Source organism: Gavia stellata, chromosome 5 (assembly GCF_030936135.1).
Source record: "Gavia stellata isolate bGavSte3 chromosome 5, bGavSte3.hap2, whole genome shotgun sequence".
Taxonomy (NCBI): Eukaryota; Metazoa; Chordata; class Aves; order Gaviiformes; family Gaviidae; genus Gavia; species Gavia stellata.
Genome location: NC_082598.1, coordinates 14,415,418 through 14,435,299, shown reverse-complemented (window position 1 = coordinate 14,435,299; position 19,882 = coordinate 14,415,418). Strand labels below are relative to the sequence as shown.

Sequence of the window (19,882 nt, the reverse complement as noted above, 5' to 3'; positions counted from 1 at the left end):
GCTGTAGATCTGGGCATGCACAACAATTGCATCCAACTTATTCCCTGTCTCATCTTCTTGACCAATAATGCAACTTATCTCTGGCAGGAGGCCTGTAGTGGTGCACGACATGCAGCCAGGGAAGTCTTCCTGACAGACACCAGTAAGTCCATTGATAGCTGCTGTATACAATTAATATCTGCTGTATTTTGTTGTATTCTTAGTATATAAACAGTGATTGAAGAAGCCCTACATGTGGAAGGTGGGAAGTAGTGCATGCGAGGAAGTATATTGCTTTCAGTATTACTCCTTCATACCTGCTACTGTTTGCGTCAGGAGACAAGATGCCTGATGACATAGGCTCTGGGTGCAGCCCTAAAGTTAATGATCCCTCCTTAGTGCAATGTTGCTTTTGAAGGTGATCTTCTTTGCTGTCATTCGTGTCTCTCCCTTGTTCATGACAGTTTGACATGCTCCTCCTCTCTGCACCTCTGTTAAGCTAAGCACTGTTACCACAAATAACATCACTCTGCCAAGTTAAAATTAAAAAAAGAAGAGTAAACTCTGAAGGCTTGACAGACAATTTTGCAGAATGAATTTAAATGTCTGGGGTGAAATAGAACGATAGTAGTTGACAGCTGAAGTTCCTTATTTGTGATTGCTCTGAATCAACTTGATAAACTCAACTGTAAACTAAGAAGGCAAGAGTTATCTCAGTTTTATAACAAATCTTAACATTTATTGTGACTATAATTGGAATTGGGAAATCAAGATGCTGAATGTAAGAGTGGCAATAAGATTTGATTATTCATATTCTGAAGTAAAATTCTGTCACAACGAAAATATTGCTCTTTGGTGGCAGTTACAATGAATAAAGAACAGTGAATCGTTGACAGTAGTTCCCAGAAAATTTAAACAAAGAGAAAACAGGCAGAATTAGAGTTTGTTATTGTTTTCACATGATGAGATCATAAAACTTCATTCTTGGGCAGACAGGCCCAAGAAGCACATCCTCTCTGACAGGTATATTTGTGCCAGGTGCTGTGCCTGGAGGACGATGTGAGGAAGACCTAACCTAACCTGCCATCCTCCCGGCTGCTCTCCTGACTTGGACTGCCATACAGTGCATTGGCTTACTCTGAGATTTGGCTAATTCATGGCACTGAACTTGGATAAAGTAATGCAGTAAAAGGGTTTTTTCCTTTTTTCTTTTGAGATACAGTCTTCCCCAGGATCTGAGGACTGTATCAAACCTCTTCTTTTTCTGCTGAGAGCACGGAAGAACTTCCCTAACATAGTGCTCACAGTGCTGTGCATTTCAGAAAACAGAAAGACCCAAAAGATCTGCCAACGGAAGGTATTCCACTTCACATTGCAAGAAAAGGAGGTGACACAAACATGTGGCACATACACAAAATACAGATGGAAACCCTTCAGTTCCTATGGCAATTAGTATGGCACAAGAACTGCCATGAAACAGAACACTAAGAATTTTGGGGTTTGGTTATCTGACTGCTTGTATTCGAATTAATTTAGTTTAAAAGGCTGCCAGCTGAGAAATGACCATAGATATGTCCTAGCCTGCATCCTTACAGTGACGTGAGCCAATGCAGGTTACTTTGTGACCAGCTGTGTGTCTGATCACTACAGTATGTGTGCCAATTCAATTGCTTATCATTATACAGGAGTAAGATGTGTTAAACAGAGGAGAATTTTGAGCAGCTTTTCTTCCTTTAGGTTTCACTGGTATGCTGGTATTAATGTAGAGACAGCAATACAAAAAGATTTAAAAAAAAAAAGCCCAAGAAAAGTGCCCATGGTTATTTAATTTTACTTACTCCTATATTTATAACTGCCTTAAAGAATCTCCTTCTTATTTCAGGATCCCTGTCCTAAAGGGCTCCTCACTCTTTCCATGTCTCCTTGCAGTAAATCTTGTTCTTGTTAAGGAAGAAGGTATCATTTACATGAAATTGAACATTAACCAAAAGCTTCTTCAGAAGGGGTTGAAGAACAGAGACAGAAAATTAGGGGAGTTTTCATTATTTGCCTTTTTCCTGGATTATGCATCATAACATATTGCGTTTGCAACTTAATACCTTTCCTCTCTTTTTAACGTGAATAGATGAAGGTCTGTTTTCCTGGAGCTAAATGTAAAAGCAATTAAGTGATCAGAAGCAAGAGATACACCACAGTTAAAGGAAGGAATTCAGCACTTGTAAGACCAGCATAAATCAGAAATGCTACCTTATATTTGCCTTTGCTGATCAAACAAAAAATGTTCACTGTCAGTCATATTTATCAACTTTTCTCTAGCAATCAAAATGTACATGTGAATGTGATGCGCTGATCATATTAGGGACTTCCCAATACAGAAAAGACAAGCTCTAGAGGACTTGAATTCTTCCCAGCTGACTTCAGACATCAGCCTCATCCCCTTGGGCTACCTCTGTAACGAATGGGAAAAAGAGGGAATCTCTAGAGAGTAGTTAGCACACCTATGATCAAGACTGTCTACTTACTATGCAGCAATCCTAGAGAAACTACTCTTCTAACCCAGAGCACATTAATAATGTGCCTGGGGGTACTCTGGGCAAAACTAGGTCTAAGAAACTCAATTCTAGTAAGTTGTTGAGTTCTTGCCCAGTGGGATTTATGAATAATGTTCTAGAAAGCAAACCAAAACCTCTTTATTTCTATGTTTTCCAAGGTTTCTCTTAGATTTGCTGTATGGGTGAGAAACAACACTAAAAAGAAAAGGTAGTTTCATGTATGCTCATGATGTTTGGGGAATCACTTAAATCATACTGCTATCTTACATTCCTTCCAGAAGAATTGATTGTAAGGAAATTTTTGTGGGGAAAAAAATTAGCTTTAAGCTGAAACTGAAAACGTCTTTCTGTCCTCAGTTAAAATGACAGAGAGACAATAAGCTTGATTTGCTCTGCACTACATCCTTCACATTACTATTCAGATTTTTGCTTCATCTTTTGGGCCTGGAAATCTTGCAAAATAACTTGTATGCCAATTAAGAAGGTAAGCCTGAAATGAGCTAGTAAAGATTCAAAAGAGTGAGCAGTGTTTCGGTCCAACTTGTTTAATTTATTTTAACATTTTAGAAATGTTCACAGTTGAAAAATGGAGTATATCATACTAAGAGAAATGTCTGGTTTCACTGAAAATGTTAGTAGGCATCTACATGTGATTGAAAGCATTATGGTTCAGCACCACAGTTTTAAAATTAACTAGTTTATTTACAGAAAATAGGAGGACCCACTTGGGTGAAACAGTCTGAGTGGCTGGTTTTATTCACCAAGGATAGTATTTGAGTGGAGGAGATTCTCTGGGAAACTGACTGAAAAGTGTTTGGGTATTTCTAACAAAACCAAAAGAAGATGAACCATTCATTGCAGTAGCAGAGAGGTTTTAGTCTGTAGTGAAGTCAGGCAGAGGGAAGGGCGTAATTGGAAATCTGTCCAATTCCAATGAGACAACTAGCTACAGAAGGTATTCATGTGCAAGGTAAGCTTGATCTGCTTTTTCTAGGTCACATACAAGGAAAAATGAAGGGTTTTGTGTAGCTCAGAGGAAAACCCGGTTCATGCTTAAATAAATAAAAAAGAAAATCACTATTTAAGCCTCTCAACCCATGCAGAGTGCCTCACACACAGAGATACATGTACACAATCACTGCAGTGTCTCAGGTTATATACAGCAAAGACTTATGTCTACTCTTAACTCCAAAACATATACATTTGTTTTTCATTCAGTGAAGTTTTTCATGTGGTGAAGGTTAAATTTTGTTATGACTGAAGCTTAATGGTGAGTGCTGCAACTTTGATGTTTCTTTGCTTCATAAACCTGAAAAAAGACTCTTATAAAATTGTCTCTAAAACAGAACAGTGTTTGAAGTTAAAAATAGAGAGAGTTTGGAGATCATTTGTTGTAATCTGTAACAAGTTTGACTGATGAACTTTGGGTTCCACCGAAGTATGCTTCAGACCCGCAAAGGCCTTTTTCCAATAGCTGCTGTTGCTCCAGCAAAATCTTATTGTTAAATACTATGAAACTTTGGGTTACTTGCTCTGATTGAAATCCGTGTTTAGTAATTAGTGCTTATCTCTATTTAGAAATGTTGGTAACTATTTTTTTTTTTTTAAATCTTCCACTAAATGAAGTATTGTGAACCTCAAATAATGAGGTTGTGAGAAAGAGGGAAGGGAAACAGAGGAAAATCTCCATGAGAAAAATCTCTGCTCAAACTCTGTTCTTCAACACTCCTTTTATTGTGCATAGCCCCAGTTCAGAGAGCCAAGCAGTTAGCTGCTGTAATGAAAAGATTGCAGAATCACAGAAATTTTTAGTTTGGAAGTGACCTTTTAAGTTCTTGGTCCAAACCCTCAGCTCAAGCAGAGCCACCTAAGGCAGGCTTCCCAGTTGGAATTTTAGTATCTCCCCAAATGAAGACTCCACAGCCTCTCTGGGCAACCTGTTCCAATGTTTGACAACCCTCACAGTGAAGAAGTATTTTCTCGTGTTCAGCTGGATTAATGTGTTTTAATTTGTGTCCATTGCCTCTTGTCCTGTCACTGGGCACCACTGAGAAGAGTCTGCCTCCCTCTTCATTCCTGCCTGTCAGGTATTTACACACATTAATGAAATTCCCCCTAAGCCTTCTCTTCTCTAGGCTGAACAGTTCCAGCTCTCCCAGCCCCTTCTCATATGAAAAATGCTCCAGCCATTCAATCATCTTTGTGGCCCTGCGCTAGACTCATTCTTGTACTGGGAAGCCCAGAACTGGATGCGGTACTCCAGACGTGGCCTCACCAGCGCTGAGAAGAGAGGAAGGATCACGTTGCTTGACCAGCTGGCAACACTCTTCCTAATGCAGCTCAGGATGCTGTTGGCCTATTTTGCTGCAAGGGCACATCGCTGGCTTATGGTCAACTTGGTGTTCATCAGGAGCCCAAGATCCTTTTCTGGAAAGCTGCTTTCCAGTCAGTCAGACCCAGCATATGCTGGTGCATGGGGTTGTTCTTCCCCAATTGCACATTTCACCTGATTGAACTTCAGGAGATTCCCCTTCATGAATCTGTTCTAACTACTCCCAATTGTCCCATTCTTGTCCTTCATGTGTTTGGAAATGATTTCCAGGATTAGTTGCTTCATCACCTTCCTAGGGATTGAGGTGAGGCTGACTAGCCTGTAGTTCCCCAGATCTTCCTTCTTGCCCTTCATGAGGATAGGAGTGACCTTTGCTTTTCTCCAGTCTTCAGCCACATCTCCCAACTGCCATGACCTTCCAAATGATATCAGCCAGCTCCCTCAGCATTCATGGGTGCAATCCATCAGGCCCCATGGATTTATATATGTCCAGTTTGCTTAAGCTCCCTAACCTGTTCTTCCTCTACCTAGGGTCTTTCTTTCTGCAGGTTTTCATTCTGGGGCCTGGGATTCCTGAAGTGTGCTCTTACCAGTGGAGATTGAGGTGAAGAAGGCATTGAGCACCTTGGCCTTTTCCATGTCATTTGTCACCAGCTCCCCTGCCCCATTCAGCAATGGACCTGTATTTTCCCTACTCTTGTTTTTGCTGAGCTGTAGAATCCTTTCTTGTTGCCCTTCACATCCCTTGCCAGACTCAACTACAGGTCAGGCTTGGCTTTCCTAACCCTATCCCTGGAAGATCGGATAGCAACTCTGTGTTCCTCCTGGGTCACCTGCCCCCACTCCCACCTATTGTACACTTCTTTTTTCTTTTTGAGTTCAGTTAGGTTCACCTTGCTCATCCATGCCAGCTTCCTACTGCTTTGATTGATTTCCTACTCATCAGGATGGATCATAAGTTACAAATATGCCAAGTTTGCAAGTTGAAGACAAGCTGTGGACTTGCATCCCAAATTCGGTCTGTGCTTTCAGTCCACTATTCCCAATGAACTTTTTCCTTGTCCACATCTTTCCCAAGAACCTACTTTTCTTGGTGAGCTGTTTCCTGTATTGGTAGGGGGGCACTAGTTTGTGTGAGTATTTTCCCTGAGTTCTTCACATATGCTGTCTGTTATTGCTTTAATTGGATGTGTTTGAGACAAGCAGGGGACAAGATAGACTGGTTGGCACTATACAAATAATTGCTACTGCTGTAGTGCCATGTGCATATGAAGTGATATAAATTGGCAGTGATAATAACATAAATGATAATGAAGAAGTTGATGAACACTCACTGAGTACGAGTATAGGCAGTCACAGCACATCTCCAACACAGCTGAAGGGATTTTAGAGACTGCGTTCAGCTGAGAATATCAGCAAATCCCAAGTGCCTTCTATATATGCTCTTATTCACTCAACCAGAATAGAGCTCTCATGTAATTGTAATGTACCTACTGTAAAGAAGGCTATACATAGTATGGGAGATAGTAGAGACTTTTCTTTAATCCCCTCAACAAAATATATATGAAAGCTAAAACACTTGGGAAAAAAAAACTGATGAAGAAGGAAGCTGACTTTGGGCTCAGGGAGTAAAACTGAGTGAATGTGGTGAAAGCTGCCGTGCTTTTTGTGATAGCAGAACAATTAAAATAAGCTTTGATGATATTGCATCCAAGTCTGCTAAAAATCCTAAACAAATAGACTGAGACATGAGCCTATTTTGCATTCATTTGCAAATCTTACTTTATCACTAGGCTAATAATATTTGAGAAAACACAGACTTTATCATGAGACTGTGCCATTAAGTCTACAAGTATATGAGCAAATGAGCCAGAAAAGTAATTAATTTTCTCCTGAAAAACAAATTATCAGAAAGCACTTTTAGAGACAGACCACTTGGAAAAATGCATCACAATATATGGGTATAAAAATGTTGTCAGAGTCATAATAATTGCTAGCAGTGTGGCTGCATGGTAGTTTCTACTTTCAGTCATTCATAGTGCACCAAAAAATTCATCTTATTTGTCTGAAATTTTCTAGGCCTCAAACAAATGTTTGTGAAGGTTTCAACAAATGCCACTCATTATCTCAAAAGCTACCTCCTGCAGTGATCTTCCTTGAAATAAGTTCATCCAACCTTTGTCTACAAGATTATTAAGTTTTGGAGAAGTATCATTGCTCCTGGTGTAGAGAGCAGAGCTGGGACATGACACTGCTGAGCTGAGGAAGGGAACTTATTGCAGTCTTCCACTACCCAAGGGCATGTTGGTGATGACAAAAAGATGGCAATATCTACAGATGGAGAAAAACTCTTTTGAGACATATAGACTGAAAGGATGAGTGACAAGAGTGACATGGTGGAAGAGAAATCTCAACTGGATATAAGCAAAAAATCTCTTCAAAACTCAATGAGTAGCTGGAACAGGCTTGTTGGAGAGGCTGTGGAATTTCCATCCTCGGACATTTTCAAAATTGCCCTGGACAAGGCCCTGGGCAACCTGACCTAAGTTTGAAATTAGCCCTCCTTCAAGCAGGAGATTGGACTTGCTGACCTCCAGAGACCACTTCCACCCTAAATTATTCTACGAACATGTCTTAATGTTCAGTAAACACTACTCAATGACGATGTAAAAGATGTGTATCTCACGTGACTGTGGGCCATATGCAAACTCTGTCTCTAAAGTTTTCACCTCCAGTCCAGAGGAACAGAAAACAGTCTAAACAGTAAGAACTCTTCCTAATTTAGTAGATGACCACCAACATTTAATCACATGGTTTCTCTACCATACCAGAGAAGACACCATGTTTAAGGACAAGCAAAATATCCACAGTTATTACCATAACCCACACCTCAAATGACCTCATTCTCTGTTAGCACATGCAAAATCAAAGGCAGAAATAAAGAAACTTCCTTTAGAGGGAGCAAAGCATTGGCTGATTAGAGCCAGATGAAGGAGTAAAAGAGAAGCTGCTCTAAAGCAAACCATCTCAAGTGATCAGGACTCAAAGAACTTGAACAGTTCAAAACAGCATTGATCAATAACCTGTAGTTTACACATGTAAAAATACATTAATGAGGTTTATTTCATGAGGTGAAAGCAAAGTGCATAGTAAAACAACAAACAGCAGTTACTTGTTTTGCATTTTACTTTTATATGTTTAGTTCTTTGCTGCCTGCCTGTTGCACGGTTGCGCAGCTTATGATGTGCTGAGCCAAATGCTGTGGTAACGCACATGGGAATGAAGAATAGTTGTTTTCCAGATCAGAGAGGGTTTGTGGCCTTCTCTCCTCAACCTTCTGGAGGGAGAAAAAGACTTTTCCTCCATGGGTGGATGAATACTAAACCGTCTCTAATTGACAAGCCTTAGCAGGTTGGGAGCTAATATTAATTGGTGTTGGTTATATGAATATATACTGTGCTAATAAGTCTGTAACATGTCTTTTACTACCTTTGTTGAGATAGAAATTCTTGGCATCTTTCAACTTCATTTCAGGCTATTTTTTACTTAGTCATCTTTCTTAGCTGTCCCTTTTGATCACATGAGATATAAATAGAATTTGAGAAGGTATTTCAAATAAGCATAAACAACTTAATTCTTTATAGAAGAGTTTTCCTGTTCTCAAAAGTTTTTTTACATAATCTTGAAAGATATTTTTATATATTTATAAAGAAATAAAGGAAGTAATCGTCCTTTGTTCTCAACAGCGTTTGGAGAAATTACTCTTGTCTTTCTGAGTTTGGAATTAAATGTATTTCCATTTCTTTGCAACAATAGACTTTTATTAAATATTTCACAAGCACAGATTGCAAATCCCAATAACCAATGCTTATCCATTTTCCAAAAGGACAAAAGAAATCTATAGAAATATAAGCAAAATGGACGTTATGAAGGAACATTTCCAGCATTCCTTCGTAATACTTGTATACTTGTGTTTACGAAGTTAATAAATCTTGGGGGTTTGTCTCTTGAGGCTTGTCCTTGGCTGGCAGAACACACAAACTTGACATTACTTTGATTAACTTGAACATCTCATTTTATAGAATATGTAATTCAAAGATAAGTATTTGCTACTCCCAGTCACAGTGAGTATAATACTTTTCAGCACACCTTTTCAGCACAGGCAGGTTTGTAATGATTTGATGTATGAATGAACAAAGTTGCTATTTTTGCACCCATACTGTACTATAACCTATACCTATACCAGCCTATACTATACCTATATTATATTCCACCATGCCTATACCAGCGAGTTTTTGACCTATATTTTTCTTCTCTACCTAGCTGTTCAGTGTGAAGTTCTTTCTTTGGCAAACGCCAAATTATTCAAGCCTCTAAGTGATATGTTCTTTTTCAATACATCAAGTTTTAGGTGAACCTATTGTTGTTTAACAATGGATGAGGAGTATTCTGTAACATAGTTATGCAAATTGGACTATTAAAAAACCAAAGCAAGGCAAGCATATCAAGAAATAGTGACACCAGGATCAGTAATTATGCCCTCTACTTGCATAGGGACATTATGGCAGAATCTTCTTAATTACAGGAAAATGCATTACCTGTACACGATGGTGCAAGTTGCATATAACCTCATAAATTCATTGGTAATATATTTGAAGTACTGTACGCTATGCTATATTTTAATGTCATACAGATTTAATTTTTCTTTAGCAATCAAACCTTTCTATACGGCATAATCTATAGCATGTAGGTGTTAATAATTTTCTTAGCTTTTAATGTGTTTTCTTAGCTTTTAATGTATTTCCTTACCAATTCTAAGCACAAAATTCCTTAGATTTAGAGGCTAAAGCAGTGAATTTTTACTAATTTTGCAATTGTTTTTTTACTACATATTCAGGCAAAACCTGTTTATGTTCCTCTGATACCTGATACACACTGCCTGTCCTAAGTTACATACAGAATACTACAGATTTTTTTTTCTTGTCCAGTTTTTTGCTTCTTTCAGGTAAATAAATGTAACAAGGCTGCGTGCCATACTTTTGCAGTATGTTGTTTTACTTTATAAAGTAAAAATAAAATGCTAATTTTCTATCCCAGCAAAATATAAACCCCTTTGTGTATAAACTCTGCTTGTACAAATTACAAGCCAGTTGGATATGGGATCCTAGTTACTTTAATCTCAGTAAATGTTATATTATCAGCACTTAGGTACCTGGTACCTTATTTAGACTGTGTGTCATGCAGAGAGTACAGAAGAGTTTTCTGTGCCCCCAAAAGCTTCAAGAACAAGCAGAAGAACTGGGAAAGCTCCTGGATCAGTGCTCGCACTGGAAGGGTGAGAGGACAGTGCAGCTGGGCAGTCGCATCCCCATTTCACCCTGCCTCACCTGCAGCTGCATTTGCTGTGCCTTATCTAGTCTTGTGAGTGTGCTGCCCTGATTACTTCACCTTCTGTTTCTGAGAGAGACTCTAATAGCATTTTCCATTGTTCTCTTATCAGAGGCATTTTCAATGCATTCTTATTTTGTGCAAGCCTTAAGATCTCTGCAGAAACCAGTCTTGTCTCAGTATGCTCATGACATTCACTGGGCATCTGTATTATGCAAATACAGCTGCGGCATTGCTTTCCTCTGTTTAGCAATGTAGCAAGATGACTTCTTCAAATTAGGAGTCATGTAGAACTACACATAATGTAAACAGAGTAAGTCAGTAACTATTTTGCTGGTAAAAATTTTTTTCATTTATGTTAAAGCTAAGCAAAGTCAGCTGTGGTAACATGACGCTTCACATTGGTTTTCCAGCAGAAAGCAGGTCTTCATTCAAAAGCTTGTCCTTAAGTAAATGTCTCAGTTTTCAGCTCTGCTGTACCTTCCAAAAAAGGTTCCCCAACCTTTGGGATCCACAGCTTACTGGCATAGTTTCCTAGGAGACAGCTGTAGCATTGGCAGTCTACTGCTTCTGGAAACTTTGTTGTGAAATAAAGATTCTAGGACACTTGGACATCCCCGGAAACATCAGAGCTTCAAGCCCTGAGAACCTGATTTGGGGTAAGGGCTCTGACGTTTGCACTCCTTTGTGAAGTTTGAAGTCTACCTTTGAACAATCTTTCCTACAGAGAGGAAATTCTCATTGCCTAACAGGGTTAGTGGTAACTCGGGTAATTCAAACCCCATCTGACCACTCAAGACTGCAGCACCAGTGTAGCACTGTAAGTGGAGCTGACTCTTCCCAGAGAAGCCAGTACATTCACACAACACTGCAGAGGGGTGCTAGCTTGGGTTCAGGAAGCCAGACTAGCCTAACTTGACGAGCCTCATGCTTTGCCAGAGGTAGTAAATTCTGCTTTCACAAAAGGGGCAACACCGCGATGCCATAACTAACCTGTGTCTGGGTGCAGTGGTTTTTTTGGACGTAGCTCAGACATCTCCATGAGATTGCAAAGGCAGCCCAGGTGCAGCCACAGGATTTCTCTGAAGGAGACCAGTCTGACCACTCAATGAGGGTCAAACCATTACCCGCCTTCTCTCTCTTGGACAAGTTGAATTGGCTTATGGAAGTTTTCCCTGTTGGGATCTGTCTGTGTTTGAAAGGTTCCTCAAGGCTTTGCTAATCCAGGCCAATGCTGAGCAGCTCTGCAACAGGAATTGAGAAGGGGGTCACAGAGGGAACCCGCAAGTCACTAAGACACAAGGCCAGCTCTTTCCAAGCCCTTGGCGTACGTTGTTTTGACTGCAAAGTTAGGAAGCAATGCACTGTTACAGTTCTCTGCTTTGCACTGTTCTGGGACATCTACATCTACACTGGGAAAATCTTCAGTCACTAGGGACTTCATGTCACTAAAAAAATTACCTCCTGCCTCTAATGCTACCAGGGGAAAACTGGAAAAAGATCCTTCTTAAAATTTATCATTTATCATATTCAGTACAGAGCAGAGGTGTTATATGAATGTTTGAACTGTGCATATCTTCCTTTAACTGATTATCTCAGATTTATGAAGTTTGGTTTGGGCTTGATGAAATTTTTCTAATGTGTTTTTACTCTTAAATTAGTCATATATAAAATATCCATCACGATGTCCTTTTCCCCAGGTAATACAAGGACTCTGTATAGTGGGTGTCTCATCTGGCAGGATTTCAATGAAAGATTTCCCTAGCTAACTAAGATGAAGGAATGCAAAGGGGAAAACTTATCTTAATAATTCATCTCTAACGGCTTTTGTGACGAGACAGAGATACAAATAATAAATATAAATATGATATAAATACAAAAAATAGATATTATTAAAACAAATATACAGATATAAATGTGGAAAGAGATATTACTTATTCAGAAAGCGCTTTGTTTAAATTTGTTTCATGGAGGGTTTTGTTCAATAGTAGTTTATCTTCCAGTCTGAAGATAATAAAAAATCCAATTCGCTGTTGCTAGGGGCATTATTATTTTATCTTAATTTGGAGAAAGCTGATTCTAATGCATTAAAAGTTTTCTTCAAGCAAGAGAAAGCAGAGACTAGCTCTGTGGTTAGAACAGTTTTCCTACAACTAGTTCATGACGCTACCTGAAAAACAAACAAACAAAAGAAACAAAAAAAAGGAAATTTACTCCAAGTCATTTACTCTTTCATTTCAAGGAGGATTAAAATTTTCTCTTTACAGTAATTTAGTAATGTATTATTGGTATTCAATATCAGTCACAATGCTATAATTCATTCAGTAGGTACTTCTCAGTTACGTAGTTAACATAAAAATCTCAAACAACCTCTGATTTTACTTCAAAAACCATTCAGCCCATTTATATGTCATTTGCCTTTGAGCAGATAAGAAGCTTACAAAAGTAAAATTACAGTGCTTACTCAAAAAACTAATCTCCACTGGGCTGATTTGCCACCAGCCCCTCCCCAACCTGCAGCAATATTTTCAAAGATTAATTTTTCCCATGGCCAATATTTCACTTGCTGTCGATTTCAATTCTTAGACCAATAAATCAAAACTGCTTATTTCATTACATATTGAAAAAGCAAGAAGCTAAAAGGGAATACTTCATTCCTTGTGTAAAGAAAGAATACTGAATTTGTATAAGGGGGAGAGACAGAGGACGCGACTGCTTGTGACCATGACAAACCAAACCAGTCAGGAGCCGGTACACCAAGTCCTGTGAGTCCTTAATGCAGAGCAGGAGCAACAGCGTTCAGTACCCAGCAGCACAGCAGGACCTGGAGGAACTCCTGCTCTGCATTCAGTAGCTTAAAAATTTGTAACTGCTGGAGCTACTTAGTGGAGTGGTCATCAGCTCCAGAGACCTTCTGCTCTTTGCCATGTCCAAGCTCTCTAGGTTTTAGACACATAATTTCGCTGGGACAAACTCATTTAGCCTCCAGAAATTGTCTTGGAATGGTCTTGTTTGCAGCACCTTTAATTGCACTGTGGTCTGATCCAGATAGTCAGACAAATGCCATCCACGCAGGTTTGACCCAACTGGTTCAACCGTGCAAGGGAAACACCATCATCCATGGCTATATGCATAAGATTAGCATAATGATGTATGTCAGGTGTGATATAATTTAGCGTGGGTGAAAAAGTCTGCTGATATACTGAACATATCCATCCACAACACCTGTTCTTTCAAACTGGGCCTATACAGCTCATATCTTAACTACACCAGTGTGCACAATACTTCTGACAGGATCAGCAGAGTTAGCACAGATATATATCAGTACAAATGAAAGAAAAATCTGGCCCCAAGTGAAAGGGGAGAACGTCAGAGAGGGTATCCAGACCTCCTCAAGAGCTATGTCTCGGTTTGCATCATTCTAGCTTCAACGTCTAGATGAAACTGGCCTGTGCCCGATTCACAGGTCATGACAGATGCAAGAAGGCTGATGAGTGCAAACATTAGCCATACTTCTGAATCTCTGCAGCTTTGTTTTTGTTCTTTTTTTGTCTGTTTGGGTTCAAAACACTTTGTTCTAGAGGAGGAGGCATCTCTGGAAGCTCGTAGCTCTGTTTGTAGGGATTGTACTTACCTTAATATGCTTACCTGAGATACAAGGTGTAGTAGCAGGAGACCAATCATTCACTAACAGGTCTGACAGGTCCCAAGACAAAACCCATCTCTCGTCATCCCAGCCTGGACTCCCAGAGATGCCAAACAGAGTTCCAGAAAGTCCAGGAGCAGTGAATGGGTAGAGGTCGATTGAGTCCTGGAGGAAAGCTTTATGTATCTCCATGGTGTCCTTTGCTCCTCCTTGAGTGTCTGCTCTCTGGTGACTCCCAAGCTAGATAGACATCTAGTCTGACCTAGTGTGGTTGCTCTTACATTGTTATGGAGTGTAAGCAAAAATAACACGCAACCCTCTGCACACGTTGTTATGGAGTCTAAGCAAAAATAACACACAACCCTCTGCACCTGGTGGTAGACATGTTCTTCTATGCAAAGAGTATTATTTCCTGACATAATGAAGTGGGATAGAGTACTAGCTCCATTCAGTTTGACTTTTTGATCTCTCTTTTAAATCATCCACAGTTCACCGGTGCACCAAAAGATTGCTTGGGAGACAACAAAGGAGCACCACTCCCTACTCACAAGCATAGGAAACCAGAGTGCATCAGCAGAAACACATGCTTGGAGTGAAAACCCAATTCCATCAAGTGTTATCATTCACCTGGATGTGGACAAGATTTCACATTAATTTCTGGATTGTTCTGATGGCTCTTTTATCTAGACTAAACATTCATGGGTACACTTTGAAACACACTCATTAGTTTCCCAGAAATGGGAATAGTCGTTGAATTTAAAAGCAAGTTCACAGCAGTCACTCTTTACCCCACCTTCACCCTCTGCCTCATGGTGGCTGAATCACTGTAGAAGTGACTCAGGACATTTTCCTTCTCGAGACCAGAGTTGCATCAGAACCATTTCTACTGACATGTAATCGTATGATTCTAGACACCAGGAGAGCTCTTTAGACCCAGACCAGACACAATATTTCACTTATACATTTAAGTAGAGTTTTCAATCTGTAACTTTTCATTTTTGTTTTTTTTTTTTTTTTTAATATAAAAAGGAACCAGACAAAATCTACACTTTACTCAAGCAGTAACTGAAGGAACAAATAACATCTCTCAATACATCTGCCCAATGCTACAACTACTTCATTTAAAATAACAGCAGTGTCAAAAAAGAAAAAAAATATTTTAAACATAACTACGTATTTAAGCTTTCCTTTTGCAATCGCTCCAGGCTCAGTAATGCGCAACATTCAGAGTAATTTGAATATAACTGAAGCCTTCTCTTTTTTAATGTGTGTGTGTGTGTGTGTGTTATGAAATTCTGAGTCTCTGGAGGTGAGCAGACACCATGTGCCACCTACTTCACTGTTTTGCTTCAGAGATTTGACTTATTGAGAAGTAAGCTTAATGCAAATAAAATGGCTTTCCCCTCCTGGCATTTGGCAGGCATACAGAAATGCAACAGAAGAGCACCGTACCTAGAGACACCCGCTTCCCAGAACTGTGTTCAGAAAGAATAGAAAGCATTTAAATTCAAAACGAACCATCTGTGACAACCCTAAGCAGTGCCTCATTTCAGAAAGTGCAAGCCTGGGAATGAAAGTGAAACTGTACGTAACTGTCAATTAAAATAATCTAATATAGACTTTTCTGCCTTTGCGGGGAGGGTGAGCAAAGATTTTCTGGAAGCCCACTCTTTTTCATTTCCTTAGCATATATTTTACAGTCCAGCAGAACTGAATCACATCTGTAGCCAACATATTACACACCTCATGGGAGAAAAGGTGATGGAAGAGGCACTATCATTGCAGATCACCTCTCAACAGTTCATATCCACAAATGGTATAAGCTAATATAACTTCACATCAAAATTAATTCTAAAACAACTTCTAAAAGAAGAGTGACTTCATATTAGAAATAAGGTATTCACCCTTCCCCATTTGGGAATTCTAAAATATTGTATCTTAGACAGTTACATTCAGAAATGAAAACCAGAGAGTTTCTGTCAGTTTATTCAGATCAGAAATAAACAGAGCAATGGCAGCACAGCCAAGGTAAGTAGAAACACATGGAAATTCCTGCTTGCCCAAGCACTATATATACATTATACACTGGCTGGCTACACCTTTGGATTTACAGGGTTTAAATCAGATCAGAGGTTGGTCCTCAGAGTATTCAACAGACAGTTCTGGGAAGCAGTCCAGAAGAATTCAGTCAGTAACCATGAAGACTGTCTTTTTATAAGATATAAGTTGCAGACGGAAAAAGCATTTATTGTTAGGCAGTAAAATTACAGTTTTGTTTCTTCCTGAATTTGGAGCTACATTACAAGCTATAGAAAATGCTCAGCTAATAGAACATTGTGTATATTTACTGAATGTGGAAAATACCCCCGGGACAGCAGCTTTCGATCCTGCCAGGATACTTTCCATAGGCACTGAGCTACAGTTTTACGTGTGTGAATACCAAGTATGTTTCAAGGCCTTCCATTTTATCGCTGCTATTTAGCAAGCCATTTTGTCAACTGAATGAGTATATGGTTATTTAAAAACGTAAAAACCTGAAAGGTATTTTAAATACTGTTTTATCAACATTCAGGTGTTAACCTATGGTTAAAACAAGACAGTAGTACAGCAGCAGTTCAAGCTCTGCTTTCCTTGAGTATGCAGAGATTTCCACCACAATCAAAGTCTGGTCTCAGGATTGGACCACAGCAGTGAGAAATCAGTGAATGCCTTTTGAGCAAATCATGAACTTTCCATGAACAGGTCTACTTATGGAGAGCTACCCCAGGGCACGGCTGTGGCTGCATCACCGACCCTGAGATCTCAGCTGTAACTCTTTCTTCCAGGTATTCCTTTCAAGACGAAGAAGACATGTTCATGGTGGTTGATCTCTTACTTGGAGGCGATCTGCGTTACCATTTGCAGCAGAACGTCCACTTTAACGAAGGAACTGTTAAGCTGTACATTTGTGAGCTGGCGCTTTCCCTGGATTATTTGCAGAGATACCACATCATTCACAGGTGAGTGAATTTCATTTGAGGGATGAGCTGCTTTCTTTTGGCAGAGCAGAGGAATTTTATCACATGTCTGATTACATGGTTCTGTTTATTCAACACCTCTGAAAAGTTTTCATTGTTGTCCAAGGGTGGAATTTGCCTCTGAAAAGGTTTTTTGTGTGTTTTCTTTCTGCCCTCAGCCATTCAGTAGCTCTATATCCTTCTCACAGAATCACAGGACCGTTAAGGTTGGAAAAGACCTGTAAGATCATCAAGTCCAACCATCAACCCAACACCACCATGCCCACTAAACCATGTCCCGCAGTGCCATGTCCACACGTTCCTTGAACACCTCCAGTGATGGTGAATCCACAACCTCTTCCCTGGGCAGCTTATTCCAATGCTTCACCACTCTCTCAGTAAAGAAAATTTTCCTAATATCCAAACTAAACCTCCCCTGGCACAACTTGAGGCCATTTCCTCTTGTCCTATCACTTGTCACTTGGGAGAAGAGACCAACATCCACCTCTCTGCAACCCCCTTTCAGGTAGTTGTAGAGAGCAATGAGGTCTCCCCTCAGCCTCCTCTTCTCCAGACTGAACAACCCCAGTTCCCTCAGCCGCTCCTCATAAGACTTGTGCTCCAGACCCCTCACCAGCTTCGTCGCCCTTCTCTGGACACGCTCCAGCACCTCAATGTCCTTCTTGTAGTGAGGGGCCCAAAACTGAACACAGGATTCGAGGTGCGGCCTCACCAGCGCCGAGTACAGGGGCACGATCACCTCCCTACTGCTGCTGGCCACACTGTTTCTGATACAGACCAGGATGCCATTGGCCTTCTTGGCCACCTGGGCACACTGCTGGCTCATATTCAGCCGGCTGTCAATCAACACCCCCAGGTCCTTTTCTGCGGGGGAGCTTTCCAGCCACTGGTCCCCAAGCCTGTAGCGTTGCATGGGGTTGTTGTGACCCAAGTGCAGGACCCGGCACTTGGCCTTGTTGAACCTCATACAACTGGCCTGGGCCCATCGATCCAGCCTGTCCAGATCCCTCTGCAGAGCCTTCCGACCCTCGAGCAGATCCACATTCCCACCCAACTTGGTGTTGTCTGCAAACTTGCTGAGGGAGCACTCAATCCCCTCATCCAGATCGTCGACAAATATATTAAACAAGACCGGCCCCAAAACTGAGCCCTGGGGGACACCACTTGTGACCGGCCTCCAGCTGGATTTAACTCCATTCACCACATTCTCAATCTACCCTTTTCTTATTTTCATCTCATACTATGATGTATGTTTTTTACTATGGTCTTTAAACACTAAATACAACCCGTAACAACCTCCTGGCTGCTTTTAATTTATTTTTAGATCTCCAGTGCTCCAATGTTCCTGAACACAATAGAAATGTTGTAATTCAGTACAACAACTTCACACAACAGCATCAGGGAAAGGTCACAAAACCAAAGGTTGAGAATCTGCATAAAGGTCAGAAGGAGGAAGAGAGGTGGGGAAACAAGAGAAATAGTAGAAATAAATTGGAACAGTGATAGATGGTGCATCTTTTTGCACTTCTTAGATTACAACAATCTGTTATTTTTACTGCCTTACAGCAGGCAATCATAGTATTCATGTCAAAAAAGGTGTCAAGCATCAGGGTCTGTTTGTTTTCCTTAAACAATTCAGTGTTTAAGTGAAGCAGCAGGGTAACCTATCTTTTTATGTTAACACAGCAACTGTGAAATTCTAAAATGATGGGCTTGAGCCTCTATGTTACTCTTTTTAGGCTACATTCAGGATATTCCTCCCTGATTTACAGTGGTATGAATACAAAAATATTTAGTTTTGTGTGTTACCAAAGCTGGATGTGAGTTTCAGAGACCAAACTAAACTAAGCTGTGCCATAGATCTTCCAGTGTCCAGTATAAATAAATTCCTCCAAATATATTAATTGAGAATTTTCATCCCACCCACCTACCAGAGCTGCCTCATGATTTCGCAATAAAGAATCAATAAAAAGTATGATCTGACTTTCTGAAGAGGGAGGGTCCGTACGAAATCTCTCTAATCTGAGGTGCAGTGGTAGATAAGTGTTCTGTATTACCAAAACTATGCAAGACAAAATTCAAGTAAACATTGCAACAGTTGTTTTGCTTGCAATTAAAAATCCCAGAAATGTTGCAAGCAATTTCTGCAATTTTATATCTTTAGCATACTGTTATTATTTTAGTACATTTCCATGTATTTTGCATACGTTTTCCTTTCTCAGTGAATATTTTAAAAGTGAAGCTCAGAATTTCAGCTGACCTTTGTTTCTGTTTCTATGCCTTAAGGAATGTTGTTGGTGAAAAAACAAACTGATGAGTATATTCCTCACCGTCATTTTAATGATGAGACATTTTATGCAAATAGGCTGTCAAAATATTAATGAGAGAATCCACTTTGTAACCAAAACTTGTACTTTGCTACAAGCCTGAGACTTAAAAGTGTTTCACAGAAAAGTCTGTGAAAGGTGGCAGATATCTTGAGAGAATGAAGGACTGGATTGAAGTCCCTGTGGTTGTTTATAGTTTTTTGTGATGGTGTCTGCATTGCCATGGTCCAACTGTGAAACAGGGCAAGACACTTTGTTCTTTTCTGTATTACTTTACCATGACTAGTAAGCACTGGATTTTGCCTAATTTTCTCTTTTGCACTGGTTGTAGCATAGCGTAACACACTGACCTCACCACTTGTTGATTTGCACCAAGGCAGGGGAAGGAGTGAGGGTCTGGAGCTGATTGTTGGCTCCATTTGGGGGCAAGTTCTGGTATTTGGATTTGCTTTCACCTACACTGAAAGTTTTCACAAAACCAGACATGTCAAAATACCTGTTTCTTAGCCAGCAGTGGGTCTCACTGGCTGGTTAGCTAGGATTATTGTTTAGGGTATAATGGATCTGGTTCAGGACTCCACTGTGCTATGGAAGAGATGTTTAATTTGAAGCTGGCAGACCTGAGATCTGAGCGTGGCTCT

General features: G+C 40.0%; 1 protein-coding gene across 3 annotated transcripts in view; it reads left to right on the top strand.

Annotated features, from left to right (window-relative positions):
• STK32B (serine/threonine kinase 32B) overlaps positions 1 to 19,882 on the top strand; it is a 188,421-nt gene that overhangs the window by 81,762 nt on the left and 86,777 nt on the right. For all 3 annotated transcript variants that reach the window (XM_059817922.1, XM_059817924.1, XM_059817923.1), the window contains exon 4: positions 16,723 to 16,896. In XM_059817922.1, the coding sequence (XP_059673905.1) occupies positions 16,723 to 16,896 (174 nt within the window). The remainder of the gene's footprint in view (positions 1 to 16,722; positions 16,897 to 19,882) is intronic.